The sequence below is a fragment of the Hippopotamus amphibius genome, chromosome 2, assembly GCF_030028045.1.
Source record: "Hippopotamus amphibius kiboko isolate mHipAmp2 chromosome 2, mHipAmp2.hap2, whole genome shotgun sequence".
NCBI classification, from domain to species: Eukaryota; Metazoa; Chordata; class Mammalia; order Artiodactyla; family Hippopotamidae; genus Hippopotamus; species Hippopotamus amphibius.
This window is the reverse complement of record NC_080187.1, coordinates 191,933,876-191,949,646: the sequence shown is the minus strand read 5'-3', so window position 1 is coordinate 191,949,646 and position 15,771 is coordinate 191,933,876. Positions and strand designations below refer to the sequence as shown.

The 15,771-nt window shown below is 37.5% G+C and overlaps 1 protein-coding gene across 2 annotated transcripts in view; it reads right to left on the bottom strand.

Annotated features, from left to right (window-relative positions):
* Positions 1-15,771, bottom strand: part of GALK2 (galactokinase 2) — a 125,227-nt gene that overhangs the window by 83,825 nt on the left and 25,631 nt on the right. For both annotated transcript variants that reach the window (XM_057722718.1, XM_057722717.1), the window contains exons 3-5: positions 14,561-14,684; positions 10,634-10,724; positions 7,634-7,780 (exon numbers count right to left, since the gene is read on the bottom strand). In XM_057722718.1, the coding sequence (XP_057578701.1) occupies positions 7,634-7,780; positions 10,634-10,724; positions 14,561-14,684 (362 nt within the window). The remainder of the gene's footprint in view (positions 1-7,633; positions 7,781-10,633; positions 10,725-14,560; positions 14,685-15,771) is intronic.

The window sequence follows — 15,771 nt, the reverse complement described above, 5'->3', positions numbered from 1 at the left end:
TTTCCTTTCTGGGACGACATTTTTTGCTTGTTTTTCCTATATTTAATAATTGCTTAATTTCCTCATTTGCTTTGTTTTATTTGCATGTCCAGCTAAGCCTTCGCATACCCTATAAATACTGTAAACACTGTAAAAATCACTCTCAATTCATTTTTCAACACGGTCAAACATGTCAGATTTTTCAATTCTTTATTTTCCTGATAAGATTTATCAATTCCATTTTTTCCCTCCCTCTTTGTGTTTTAATTTGTGCTGAGTGTTTTCTAAGCTTCTGGGTGTCATGGATGCTATGTTGGGATTTCTTATCACCAGTGTTCTATAAATACCCAACTGCTCTCTCCTGTATTAGATTTCCTGTCTCCAAGTTCCCATGTTCTTCTTTCTTGGTTTACTCCCTAGTTTTGGTGGATTACATGCTGTGGACTTTAAGACTTTGCGTGTTTGAGAATGTTTTATTCTGTCATAGTTCATCAATTCATTTATTCTAAGCTAAAACTCATTTATATTTTGAAGACATTACTTTGTTGCCTTCTATCTTCCAAAGCTATTTTTAAGAAAGGAATTTTCATTCCTGTTCCTTTGATTGTGATCTCTTTCCCTTCTTTTCTCTTACTCTCTCAGTCAGCTTTTAGTATTTTCTACTAACAAACATTAAAGTTTCAAAATTCCTGGACAATATACGTTAGGTTGGTTTTTTCTTTTTTTACATTAAAAAAAAATTTTTTACTGAGGTATAATTTGGTTTGGTTGTTTTTCATTATTATGCTGAATATCCAATGAGCACCTTCCAATCTGAGAAAACCTGTTTTCATTTTGGAGAAATGTTATTTTAAAAAACAATAATTTTCTGGGACTTCTCTGGCGGTCCAGTGCTTAGGACTCGGCGCTTTCACTGCTGTGGCCTGGGTCCAGTCCCTGGTCAGGGAACTGAGATTCCGCCCGCCATGAGGCAAGGCCCAAATCCTCACCATCATCATCATCATCTAATGACTGTTTACTCTGTTTCTCCTCACCAGTGGAATATTGCATTTCTGGAATTGATCTGTAAGTTTTCCTACCTTGCTCTGTCTTACTGTCCATCTCTTTTTCTCCTACTTTATCAGAGTTCTTCCAATCTTTTTACTGAACTTTTTATTTAAGCTATCATATTTTTAATATCCAAAAGCTCTTTCTTATTGTTTTCTCCTTTTTTGAAAGTAACATTATTTTTTCAACATTTTCGTTTTTTCTTTTGTCTCTCTGAGGACACCGTGACTTCTTTGAAGGAAATTTCTGCTCTCAGCATTGTCTCTGTTTCCTCCAAGTTCGAGTTCCTTTTCTCTTTGTTTACTTCATGTTTGAGGCTTTCTTCCAAAGTCTGACTATCTTTCGATGCCCTATCATCTTTAAGAGTGAGTCCCTAAAAAGCTGATTAAAAGCTCTGTAAACAGGCTTCTAATATGGTCATAGGGTAGCTGGAGAATTTTTGTGGAAGGGGTCACCAAGCATCAGTATCTATAGGTCTTTTCTCTAGGATGGTTCAATTTCCTCTGAGAAGCATCTTCCAATATTCCTGGTGGGGTGTGCCGTGGTGAGGCTATCAGCATGCTAAAGCTGAACAGAGGAAGGGAGTTGCCTTGTTCAGATGCAGAATGTCCTTTAATCCCCCAATTTTTGATTCTATTCTGGTCCTGCCTTTCTCACTCAGTGTCCCCAAGTCCAGACAATCTTTGATTCTCCAGAGACTCCTGCAAAGGTGGGAGGAAATGGTCTCCTTATTTAGCCAGGTAAGAGTGGGCTCCGAGTGTCTAACTGCTCCTCATAAAGACTTTCAAATAAATTCCCACCCCACCATGTCACCCTGCTTTCTGTGATATCCAGTGCCTCTAATTCCTAAGCCTTTCCAGAGAGCTGTGAGTCAGCTTGCTTTCCATCTGTACCTCCCTCCACAGGCACTTGGCTCTGACATTTCTAAGCTCTGCTGTCATGTACCATCCTTCCACCCACTTTCCATCTTTGTATCTTGTGGTTTAGGGTTATTTATGTCTCCTTGATTTAGCAAAGATGGAGCTTATGCTTTTTTTTCTTGTTTTCCCTATTATTTGGGGATGATTTTTTGAGAAAAGAACAATGAATGAGGGGTGAAGAAAGAAAGAATAGATATGTCTTTATTCTGTCATCTTGGAAATCAGAAGTCTTTAGCCTTTTCTATTTCATAGGTCTTTTATCACACCATACTCTTCTCTCAGTTCCTTTTTGATTCATAATTTGTCTTCCAGACTTTCTAGGTAACTCGCCATCTTATTTTACTGCTTTCAGACATGCAACGTTTAGTTTATTAGTAAATTAACAAGATCCACATCTATTTATCATACCCCATTTGCAGTAACTTGTCTACAACTGAATCAGGTACTGCATTTACACATCATTGGGAGGGGATTATTTATCATTTGGAAGGGCGTAAGTTACCAATGTCTTGCAGGACTTTTTCTTATCAGATAGGCAGGCTGTTCTCTGCTTGCCTTCTTGTCCCTCCATTCTCACCCCTCTCTGTAGCCTAGGAGACTGACTTCTGTGAACAACTCCCCTAGCCCATCGCCATTCACTGCCATTCCCTCCATCTCACTCTCCCTGCCTCGCTGCATTTCTAGCAACATTACTCTACAGCCACAGATGCCGAAGGATAATGATCCTGGCCCACACCTCTGTAGATAGTCTCTTCATTAACTCCTTTCAGTTATACCATGTGTGCCATTTGTTTCCTATGGAGACACTGACTGATACTGTATATCAGCAAAAAAAAAAAGAAAAGATTTTGAACTAGCTCATCTCTAAAGTCCCTTGAGTTCTTGGTGTTCTATGATTTTTATGAGTCAAGTATACAGTTGGACAAATTAGGTGCTTCCTCTCAGTCAAGATTCCATCTTACCACAGCAAAGAAACTCTCCAAACAATTATGCTTAGCCCCTAGAAAATATAAGTATTGTCAGAACAACTTAGACTAGCATGGAAAGCTACGATATACATATTGTTCCCTTTAGGCAATGGAGTCAGACGGTTCTGGTAACGTACATTTGTTTTTGCTTTTGTTTTTTTAATTTATTTTTTTTAATCTATTTTTTTTAAGTATTGGCTGCGTTGGGTCTTCGTGGCTGCACACGGGCTTTCTCTAGTTGCTGAGCGTGGGGCTATGCGCCACTGTGGTGTGCAGGCTCCTCACTGCAGTGGCCCCTCTCGCTACGGAGCATGGGTTCTAGGCATGTGGGCCTCCATAGCTGCAGCACACGGGCTCAACAGTTGTAGGTCACGGGCTGTAAAGCACAGGCTCAATAGTTGTGGCGCACGGGCCCAGGTGCTCCGCGGCATGTGGGATCTTCCCAGAGCAGGGCTTGAACCCGTGTCCCCTGCTTTGGCAAGCGGACTCTCAACTACTGTGCCACCTAGGAAGTCCTGTTTTCTTTAATTTTTAAAAAACTGAGAATTGGCATACATTATATTAGTTTTTGTGTGTGACATAATGATTCAATATTTGTGTATATTATGTACTGAAATCACCACAAGTTTAGTTAATATCCATCACCATACATGGTTACACAGTGTTTTTTTCTTGTGATGAGAACTTTTAAGATTTACTCTCTCAGAAATTTTCAAATATGCAACACAGTACTGTTAACTATAGTCACCATGCTGTGTATTACATCCCCATGACTGACTTACTTCATAACTGGAAGTTCGTACCTTTTAACTCCCTTCACCCATTTCACCCACCCCTTGCCCCACACTTCTGGTAGCCATTAATCTGTTCGCTGTATCTACGAGCTTCGTTTATTTATTTTTATTTATTTTTCTTTAGATACCACATAAAAGTGAAATCATACAATATCTGTCTTTCTTTGTCTGGCTTATTTCACTTAGCATAATTCTCTCAAGGCCCATCCATGTTGTCACAAACAGCAAGATTTCATTCTTTTTATGGCTAAATAATATTCCACTGTATATATATATATATATATATATATATACACCACATCATCTTTATCCATTCATCCATCAATGGTCAAAGGCCATTTCCCTATCTTGGCTGTTGTAAATAAGGCTGCAATGTACATGGAGATGCATATATCTTTTTGAGTCAGTGTTTAACAAAAACACTTCTTCAAATAAATACAATACCCAGAATTGGAATTGCCAGATCATATAACAGTTCTATTCTTAATTTTTTGGAGGAAACTCCATACTATTTTCATAGTGGCTATATACCAATTTATATTCCCACCAACAGTGTGCAAGTGTTCCCTTGTCTCCACATCCTCACCAACACTTATTATTTCTTGTTTTTTTTTTATCATAGCCATTCTAACAGATATGAGGTGATATTACATTATGGTTTTGATTTGCATTTCCCTGATGATTAATGATGTTGAGGATCTTTTCATGTGCCTTTTGGCCATTTGTATGTCTTCTTGGGGAAACCATTCCAATCTTCTGCCCACTTTTAATTGGATTATCTGGGGTTTTTGCTATTGAATTGTATGTGTTCTTTATTTATTTTGGATATTGACCTCTTGTCAGATATATGATTTACAAATATTTTCTTCCATTCAATAGCTTGACTTTCCATTTTGTTGATGGTTTCCCTGGCTGTGCAGAGGCTTTTAAATTTGATGTAGTTCTATTTGTTTTTTGTTTGTTTTTGTTTTATTTTGTTTGCTTTTGTTGCCTTTCTTTTGGTGTCAAATCCAAAAATATCATAACCAAGACCAATATCAAGGAGCTTACCACCTATGTTTTATTCTGGTAGTTTTATGGTTTCAGGTCTCACTGAAATTAAATCAAATGCATTTTGATTTAATTTTTGTGTATGGCGTAAGACAGTGGTCCAGTTTTGTTCTTCTGTGTGTGACATCCAGTTTTTCCAACAACATTTACTGAAAAGACTGTCCTTTACCCATTATGTATTCTTGGTCTTCTGTTATAAGTTAATTGACTGTATATGCATGGGTTTATTTCTGGGCTCTCTATTGTTCCACTGATCTATGTGTCTGTTTTTGTACCCAGTACATTTGCTATTTTTGACTCTGAAACACAGAGACAGTCAGAATTAATTCCAAAGGTTCAGTGTTTCTTTTTCTTTACCTTCTTTTCCCTTAGATATTCCACCATCAAAAAGCCAGAAAAATACCAAAAAAAAAAAAAAGTTTCACCAATCCTCCCTTTAAAAAGAAATGAATTCCTTGACCTCAGCCCCAACCACAAACACCAGATTCTCTCTTTTTCCAGGCATACCTAGACTTTTTGTATCCACTGAAATTTTCTACTTTCTCACTTCTCGCAGACTCTTCAATCCATTCCTATTTTAAATTACCCTTGCCAAAGTTTTCTTCAACTTCTTTGATGCTAAATTCAATGGATACTTCTTGGTCCTCGTCTTCACCTCTCAGCAGCATTTGACACCACTGCTACTCCTTTCATGAAATGTTCTTTTCCTTGTCTTTGCTGTTGCCCAACCTTTCTAGTTTTCCTCCTATCTGTCTGATTACTCCTCAGTCTCTTCAAGTAGACATCTCTTCCTCTGTCCATCCCTCAAATGTTCATGCTTGTTGGAACTCTGCCTTAGCCTTCCTTATCTTTCTACCTACATTCTTCCACTGGATGTTCTCCTCCACTCCTATGACTTCAAAAATCAATTATATACTAAGACTCTCAAATGGACTATCTCAAGTCCAAATATCACCCCTGACTTTCAGTGATATTGTTTATAACTAAATACTGGGTAACTCCATGAGTGTGCCTGCAAATTCCTCATACTCAACATTTTGCCTTCCCCTCAAATCCATTTTTTCTTCATCTGTATTTCTTATATTCCTTGGTGAACCACACCAAGCCAGAGACCAGGGTATAATCCTTGACTCTTTGATGTCCCACATCCAATCAACAATCAAGTCTTATTGATTCTGTCTGAGATATACCTTAAATCTATCATCTAATTCTCTCTACACTCTCACTGCCACTTCCCTAGAAGTGGCATCTCTCTACTGCTAATACAGTTACCCTCAAATCTGAATTTTATAATAGAGCCCGGGTGATCTTTTTAAAACATAGATATGATCATGTTATCCTCTTGCTAAAAGTCTGCAATGGTTTTACAAACTGCTAACCAGATAAAGCCCAAATTCCGCAACATGGTTCACAATGCCCAGCATCTGGTCTCCTACCCTGTCATTCAAATTATTATATGCTTCAGCTAAATGAAGCCTCTTATAGTTCCTCCAACAAGCCATGATCACTCTTACTCTAGATATTTTCAAATGGTATTTCCGGTACCTGAAACGTGCCTATCCAATGTTACCAGTGTTATCATGCTATCAGTATTTCCTGACTAACATCTATGAATCCTTCTGTCTCAGCTTAGATGTCCTATGTTCTCTAAATCTGAAGTAGATCTGCTCCCATAGCACACTACTTATTCACTTATCACACTCTCTTACAGTTGCCTATTCACTTGTCTCTATTCCCCTTTTCAGATCATAAGTACTGTGAGGGTTAAAACTATATCTGTTATATCACCAATGCCTTGAACATTAGCTGGTACAAAGTAGCCACTACATAAGTAATGCCCAAATGGTAAACGAGTGAATAAACAAATAAACCATCAGATTAAACACAGTACCAGTGGAATCACGTTTTACATGGACTTGTTTTCCCTTACTTTCTCTCCTCTCAAAAAGCAAATAAGGGTAACAGGTTACCCTTATTTCCAAAAAAGCCATTGCTTACAAAGGACTAATTACTGCATAGTTACACATGACAGATAAAGAGAATTCTATCTGAGCCTTTGCTTTCTCCTTCATTTTTCTCTTTCCTCTTACATATAAAATTTTCAAACTGAAAGTCTAAGCAGGCTGAAGACTAGGCATGTGGCTGACTTTCTATTGTTCTGTCTGATGCCCAGTCTATATTCCTAAACTATCTGCAAACTTGGTAATATATGTACATGAGATTAAAAAAAAAAACCTATGTCAGTATTTTATCTGAAGCAGAACTCCAAAACATTAATTAAAACTGAGCACACCTGCTCTGAATTGCAAAGTCAGAGATTTATGTGAACTTGTAAAGTTGAGGCTTTCTGACCTCTTGTAGGATTTATGTCTTCTTTAAATAAGCATTTCCTCTTTGCAATGCAATATTTTTTTTTAAAGTTTATTTCAGTGACTAAGCTGATGGCATAAACAGATATGCTGTCCAGTTCCTTTATTGCCTGGTCTTTACCCTTTTTACCCACTGCTTGTCAAATATTTAATTGAAGGTTTTAGGTGAAAATAAGCAGGCCCAATTATGAAGCCTAGAATTTCTTTTTCTAAAGTTAATTTGTTAATGAGGTGATCTAAAAACACATCCATGCATTCAATCTCCCTAGTTAATCTAGAGCATTTTGATACAGCTCTTCACATATTGGCTTACTCTTTGGAAGGTACCAACTACTTTGTGGTTTATCACAAGCAGAACTTGTTAAGTTACAAGGCATGCCCACGTGTGCAGTCCTTTCAGGTAAGACCGCTTTTCAATCAAAGAAAGGTGTTCTGATTTTGAGATTTGGATACTAACACTTTAGAAAGGAAGGGTTGTGTCGGGCGAACTCATGCAAATTGGTTACCTTGGACAGGCTCACGCCCAGCACTGTGAGCGCCGCCAGGCCAGCACAGCAGACCAGAGCACTGGAGCTGGAGAGGCCAGAACTCGGTGGGATGTTCCCATCTACCAAGCAATTCATTCCAGTCAGGCTACGAAGACCAAAGTGTTCCTGAGGACAGAAGGAAAAATAGCACTAGTAACTTTGGTTGGATTTAAAGAATAACGTAAAGTTCTTTCATTCCCCAGAGAGCAAAAGTCTATCAATGGACTTATTATGCTACTTATAGAAATGATTTGTGCGATTCAATCTAGCTGAGTCTATACATGACATTTTATTTAATGGCTTTTGGCCACAGGACACTATAACCTGAAGATTAATTTTTACTTTGTTGAACAAAAAGCTACTGATCCATTTCCTAAAATTGATTTGATGTTTTCTATGACTATTAATTGATTTGAATAAATATGGATAAATATTAAACAACTGTAATTCAAGTCGCAAGATAAGAAATGCACAATTATTAGTAAGGCAGGTTAAATCTCTATGTAGAACATCCCAACACTGCCATTGTAAAAGTCTAACATCAAGTAGTGGTTTGTTTCTATGGAGTATTCTATAGAATACTTTTCTTCAGAAGACCTTCTAAACTTCTCAGTTCTGTTTTACTTATGGAAAAACCTAGGCACCAAAAGATTAAGAGACTTTCCCAAGATCACATATAGGGAGCTGGAAATAGGACGCAAGTCTCTGATTTCTGGTTGAGAACTTCTCCAATGCAGTCAGAAACCTGGGCCAGCATACTGTCACTGTGATTTAATGTAAGTCAGCTACATGAGGAAATCCAGATTTTTGCTAGAGTTTATAGATACAATTTAGCCATATGGCAGCTTTCAAGACAGCCAAATTAGAATTCAGCCACAAATGAGAATGCAGACTCTAAACAAATCAGGGAAGCTCTTTTTCTACAAATAGGAAAGTCCAAAGAAATAATTAGACTCTGATCTCAAGATGGAAAGCTCTAGGATACTTAGATGAATATCTAGGATAAGGACACTTTTAGGATGATATCGTATCATATGCTTTGTGGTTTAGGATTAAAAATAAATTCAAGGTCATCTCCTCCTCAAGAAAAAGTACCATCATGTTTACAAATTACTCAAATGGCTCAAGACCAAAGTATAAAATACTATTATATTACATAATTATGCATTTCATCATACATATTATTCTAGGGAGAAATTTCAATAAACTAGTTAGAATAGGCAAAGTACAACAAAACTCTGCAAAGAAAAGACTGGCTTTTTCATTCCTTTTTTTTTTTTTTTTCTGTCTTTTCTTCCCTAAGCTGGCAAAATTCATCCACCACAAAAGAAGAGATTTAGTTGGATGTACTTCTCTTCTTCATTTCAAACCATCTAAAAATTTCCTTTCCAGAAATACAAACAAATTATAAACTGAAATACTGCTGCTGCCAATGCCCTTTCATACAGAACATCAGACAGCTTGTTTAAAAAAAATCCTTGGAGAATGCTATATATTTAACCATAAACTGATCCACAGGGTGTCTTGAATGTGAATCATACTTACAAACTTATCACACAATGTTTAAATTAAAATGTACAACAGATTCAAAATGCAAAAGTGTTTTGCCAAATTCAGTAATAGCACTATCCCAAAAGGATAACATGTTCAATTTAATATAAACAGATTATCCTCTGGAACTTTCTAGTATTTGAATTTGAAGGTTTCCGAACAGGCTAACATTTAAATTACTTCTCTGCCAAACATTCACTATACAGACTTGCTTTTGCCCATAAGTTGTCAAATCAAAAACGAAGACTGTAAGACCTGAAATTCTCAAATTCAACACAAAGCAACATTTGTTCCTTAGGTCACTTTATCTATATGCTACAAAAGGCACGTTGCTATAAGGAAGATGAAATTGCATTTGCCAAGCAAATGCTTCCAAATACTGTAATTCCCACTAATGCATGTGACAAGCCAAATAATTGAAAATTTTAAACCTGCCAATACCTTTTCCCGTAAGTTGTTACCATGTGTCTGGAGAAAGAAGGGAAGGAAGAGAGGGAGCGGGAAGGAAGGAAGGCAGGAAGGAAGGCAGGGAGGGAGAGTGGAACTCTAAGACCAGAACAACCATAATTAGAGTACAGGACTGTACATCAGAAATAAATGTGATGCGTATCTAAAATGGATATGCCACTGGGTCCTAGGCTACACACGACAAGGTTTCAGATAGGACCACCAGGCAGAAAGGAACACGAGCGCTCTAAAACATGAATTTTAACAAACAAATTAAATTGACTTAGCAAATCAATTTTCTTTTTGCCCTTCATACTTTTTTAATTAGGAAAGAAAGTAGAAATAGTTCATTTTCTTGCTCATGACATTAGAGATGTTCAAAGTAATTATTCAATGTTTCTAGGAAAATACTTATTCTAATAAATTCCACTACATCTTTTTTTTTAACCCCATCTGAAGTAGTGATAACAACACTAAGTTACCATTTATTGAAATGCTTATTATGTGTCAAGCACTGTGTAATCCTTGCAACAACTCTGGGGATAACAATAATATCATTTCACAGGTAACAAATTTAGCTTAAGAAGTTAAATCAACACAGCAGGGTAGAGCCCAGATTCAAACCCAGGGCTGTCCAGCTCTAAATCCTATTATAGTGTACACCTATACATCCCTAGAACAAAATGTAAATAATATTACAAGAATGTATCTTTCAAAAGAAAATTTGAACAAAGATTTGAAAACTAGAAAGATATCTGTGAGATACACCAGCCTTATGAATAGCTACTACAGCCCCCTATGACCACCACCCAGAAATAGTCACATCTACCCCATTCCCTGAAATACATTATCTAGCAAAACAGAACAGAAACATCAGTTAGCATTGAACGGAGACAAAAATGATATAGTAAATAACATAAATCTTGACATAACACACATCATAACCTCAACTGCTAGTAGGTGCCTTATAAACTGATTTACCTGAATTCCCTTAAGTCCACATAGGAAATAGTGGTGCCACAGAGGCTTGGTTTTGTCAATCTGGATGTTATTAGCACTAGTACTGAAGTCCCTGCAAAAGCAAAAGACACCATTAAGTCTAGAGGCTTTGTGCTACAGAATCGATGGCTGACTGCTGCCATCTTGTGCCAAGACAATGACACTGAAATTTCATTTTCCATTCGCTTCCCATATATATATATACTTCACAGTCTACCCAAAAACAACAAATATCTCCAGCTGCTAAAAATTAAGAGAAGTTGTAGTGACCTTAATAACTAAACTATTTGCAACTGACCCTTTTTATTTCCTGAAAGGGAGAGGACCCAATACATTTTAGCATAATCTACACCACTGTTTATTTCATGATGGTCCTTATTAAGCTGGTGTAAACCACATAAATGCTCATCCTGTGGGCCTGCCGTTTGGCACAACTCTTACTAGAACAGAAGTACTCAAAGCCTTCTTTCCCCACACTCTCTGCCACCCATCTGTTTTTACCATCTGCACAGTTTAAGAAAAAGAAGGAACAAACAAAACAAATAATGATTCTAATGGATCATAATTCATTGAATAAAATAAGATTCCATGAATCTACACTGATATAAAATAACAAATGAATAAACAGCTAAATGAAGAAGTGAAAGCTCTTCCTTAGAGCAAAATGCCAAATAGAAGAAATGATAGAAGTTGAAAAATCACTATTTTGCAAAACTCCATAATTGTTTCAAGAAAGAATCATCAATGGATGCTAAAATCGCTGACTAAACATTTGATGAGAAACAAGATATTTTTATAAACTTGAAGTATCTCCCCACCAGATACTTACTGCAAAGGGAGAAAAAATAGTAACTTTACGGTAACCTGGCGAACAACTCCTTAACCCAATGATCAAAATTAACAGTTAAAGGAACATCATGTGCCTCCTTGATCTGATGCACTGAGGACACATCAGTTGGCATGTGGGAATTCTTTATACTATTTTTGTGACTTCCTTGAAAGTGAAAAGTTATTCAAAATGAAAGAGAGATAGGCTTCTAAATCACCCAAAGGACAAAATACTTGAAATGGGGTCGGGGGAAAGATCAATTTAAAAGTGAAGAAATAAGTAACACTCCCCATATTGACTGAGTGCTCTTCATATAGTCTACTAAATACCTACTAAGTGCCAGTCACTGTAGTAGGTGCCTTCCATGCATTATCTTAATAACATGGACATATCATCTCTTAAGAAAAAATACTGAATGACCACTTAAGTGTGCGAAGCATTCACAGGAATATAAAGATGAAAGGCGAAGGGCTTATCTTTTAAGCATCTGTAATCTAGCCAAGACAACATGAACACAAATCACGATCACATACCACTGTCACGTGATGGTGTGTAATATGAGGTGGGATGCAAGGCCAAGAGGGCATCTGCTGGGCTGCACCCCGCAGGCCTGCAAACCTTGTAGTTTGCCCAGCCTTGAGACCGAAGAAAGAGCCTGGAGACAGCGACAGAGACATCAATGGTTTACTGGATAGGGGATCTTACAGGTCCACAGCAAAACATCCTAGAGAAACACCCCACTGTGTATGGCAGACAGAAGGCAAAACATGGCAGCAATCTTTGTTACTTGGGGAGACAGAGGCTACCACTTATAGGTGGAGTTGATATCAGGCTGGCACATCAGCTAACAGGGAAACAAGCAGCTGGGGTCAGGGACAAGCATATGGGTAGTAATTGATTATACCCTATAATTAGGGTACAGGTGAAGCAGGGACTGGTGGAACAGGGGATGTACAGAGAGCAAGAGAACAGCCATCTTGAATAGCCTGACCATACAGCAGTTTCCATAGTCAGCACATTAGGGTGGAAAGGGGAAGCTTTCCTGGAGGCTCCGAGAGGTTTAGTGACTCTCCAGGGACACACACACACAGTCTGAATCCAGCTCACAAGCACTTTACTATCACCCACAGGAGTTAAAATTTATTACCTATAGTCAACAAGAAGTCACAGAATTTGGAAAACAGAAAAGATTATGTTAGCAAAACTGAATGGGTTCTATTCCTAGATAAGCAGATCTTGGCAGTCACCACAAAGAAAAGAAAACCAGGAAGGAGGTGAGGGACGGGGTGGTGGTATACTAGGAAACGCAGAGGAGGAAATCTGCGCAAATGTAGGAATCTAGATGAGAAACATCAAAGAAAAAGCTAAAAAGCACCAACCCCTTCAGAATTATAAACATAGCTTAAAAACCACAGTGTGATGCGAATACACATTTATGAGAGTGTCTTTAAAAGGACATGTTAGCAAAGATGTGAAGCAACTGGAACTCTCCTACACTGGTGGTAGGAGTGTAAAATTATACAACCACTTTGGAAAACAGGCAAATTCTTAAAAAGATAAACCAGACAGTCCACTCCTGGGTATTTACCAAATGAAACATGTGTCCACACATAGATTTGTATACAAATATTCATACCAGAACTATTCATAATATGGAAATGATCTAAATGTCCATCAATGGTGAATAAAGAAAGTATGCAATGCATGCTAGACGGTATGTGGACGCTTCTGGGAGGCATGCTGCATACTTCTTAGGGGTCCTGGTGGAATGAAGCCCCTCACCTGCAGCAGGAGCTACCTGCCTTTACAATTCACCTCTGCTTCCCTAACTCAGTCTCCATCCTCTTTCACTACTGCTTGCAAATACTCTACCTTCCAAGTCTGTCGCAGGCTCTGCTTTTGTGAAAAAAAATGAAATTCCCACCTTTACCATGGTGGGAATGTTAAGTGAATCTGAATAAATCAATACAACAAATTATGGCACCCAGTTTTAAAAGTTTACAGTGACATGAAATTATATTTGAGATAATATAAGTTTGTCTTGAGAGGGTCCGAAATGTACATAAGATATATTCTCAATCAGGCAAAATAAATAGAAAAAAAAAAAAACCTCTTATAATAAGTTTCATATAAAAGTCAGGAATTTCTATTATCTTGCACGACCTGGTATAGACACACATAAAATATTTGCTGAATGAATGAACGTTACTGCAGGCAAACTGTCCAATGAACAATAAGCCAAAAATATAATGTGCCAATTATATGCCAAGTCGTTTTTTTATAATTAACAAATCAAATCTATCATAATATATTATAAGAATGTAGGGCTTATCCCAGGAATGCAAAGATAATTCAACATTAGAAAATCCATTGGTATAATCCATAGTATTTTTTAAACTGATCTTCAATACTGAATAGACATTTAATAAAATCCAATACTCATTAATGAATTTTTTAATCTTAGCAAGCCAAGAATTAAAAAACAACAACAAAAAAGTATGTCCTTAACTTGATAAAGCACATGTACTAAAAACATACATCTATTGCGTTCCAGACTCTATGTTTGACACTGAGGGTAGAGCATTGGAGAGGCAACTGTACCTGAAGTCACAGAGCTTACAGTCTACTGGGAGACACAGGCAAGTAAGCAGATGATGATAATACAGCATGGTAAGATGCTGTGATGAGAGAATTACAGGGTGCCCTAGTAATATAAGAAATGCACCAGCCCTGACTTTGCTAGAGATAGTTAACCTCAACAGATGATAAATACCTTCTGGGCAAAGACAGAGTTATTTTCACCTTTTTTTGGCCCAGTATCTAAAACAATGTCAGACATGTAATAAGTCTCCAGTAAATGTTTCTTAAATAAATGAGTAAATGAACAAAATGAACAAATATTAAATAGGGAAATGGATTCTTTTGGAAGTCAGATACAAATTTTCAATAAATTAAATGATTTATCATAAATTTGCTATCTCCTAAAGAGTTCATTAGGGTACAGACACACATACACATGCACACACATGCACACACATTCACACACCCCATTACACACAGTAGCAATTCTAAATACTCACGGGTACAAGGAATTGGTATTGGCCAGCTGGAGAATGTGTGTTTTCACAGGTTCCACAGCTATTAACACATCTTGTTCTACAGCCATAGGAAGAACAGAATATCCACAGTAATCTATATGCTCTCCTAGAATAAAGAGAAAGCATTTTTTATCATTGCTAGCATATGAAACAAGAGAAACTTGAGTAAGTTGATACACAGGAAAAACTTGACCACAAGCTAGGATTTAACAGAAAATAAAAATACTATGGGCAGAAAGTGATTCAATTTGCTTACTTTTTTAATATATATTTATTTATTTATTTATTTTATTTATTTCTTGGCTGCGTTGGGTCTTCGTTGCTGCACACAGGCTTTCTCTAGCTGCTGCGAGTGGGGGCTACTCTTCGTTGTGGTGCGCAGGCTCCTCACTGCCATGGCTTCTCCTGCTGTGGAGCACAGGCCCTAGGCATGTGGGCTTCAATAGTTGCAGCACATCAGCTCAATAGTTGTGGCTCACGGTCTCTAGAGCACAGGCTCAGTAGTTGTGGCGCACGGGCTTAGTTGTTCCGTGGCATGTGGGATCTTCCTGGAGCAGGGCTCGAACCCGTGTCCCCTGCATTGGCAGGCGAATTCTTTACCACTGCACCACCTAGGAAGTCCTCAATTTGCTTTCTATCACTGACTTCAAAGCCAGGAACTTTTGCTAGAATAAGTATTGATATATTAGTTATTAGTTTCTGTTAATTTTTCAATTTCTTTAAATATTCACAAGTTTTTACCACTTTCTAATTCATAACAATCATCTTCAAATATTTATGTTTTGTGACTAGTTACGTGGAGCATCAAGAAAAGCAATGTCTCCTTTCTCTGTTGCTCATTTGTATTAACTGTTTTTTTAAACTAGGCTTGTTGATTCTTTTTTTTTTTAATTTGAAGAAGTGAATTTTATTTTATTTTATTTGTTTATTTTTATAAATTTATTTATTTATTTATTTGTTGGCTGTTCTGGGTCTTTGTTGCTGCGAGTGGCGTTTCTTTAGTTGCGGTGAGCGGGGGCTACTCTTTGTTGTGGTGCGCGGGCTTCTCACTGCCGTGGCTTCTCTTGTTGCAGAGCATGGGCTCTGGGTGCATGGGCTTCACTAGTTGCGGCACATGGGCTCAATAGCTGTGGCTCACAGGCTCTAGAGCACAGGCTCAATAGTTGTGGCACACACAAAAATTAAAAAAAATA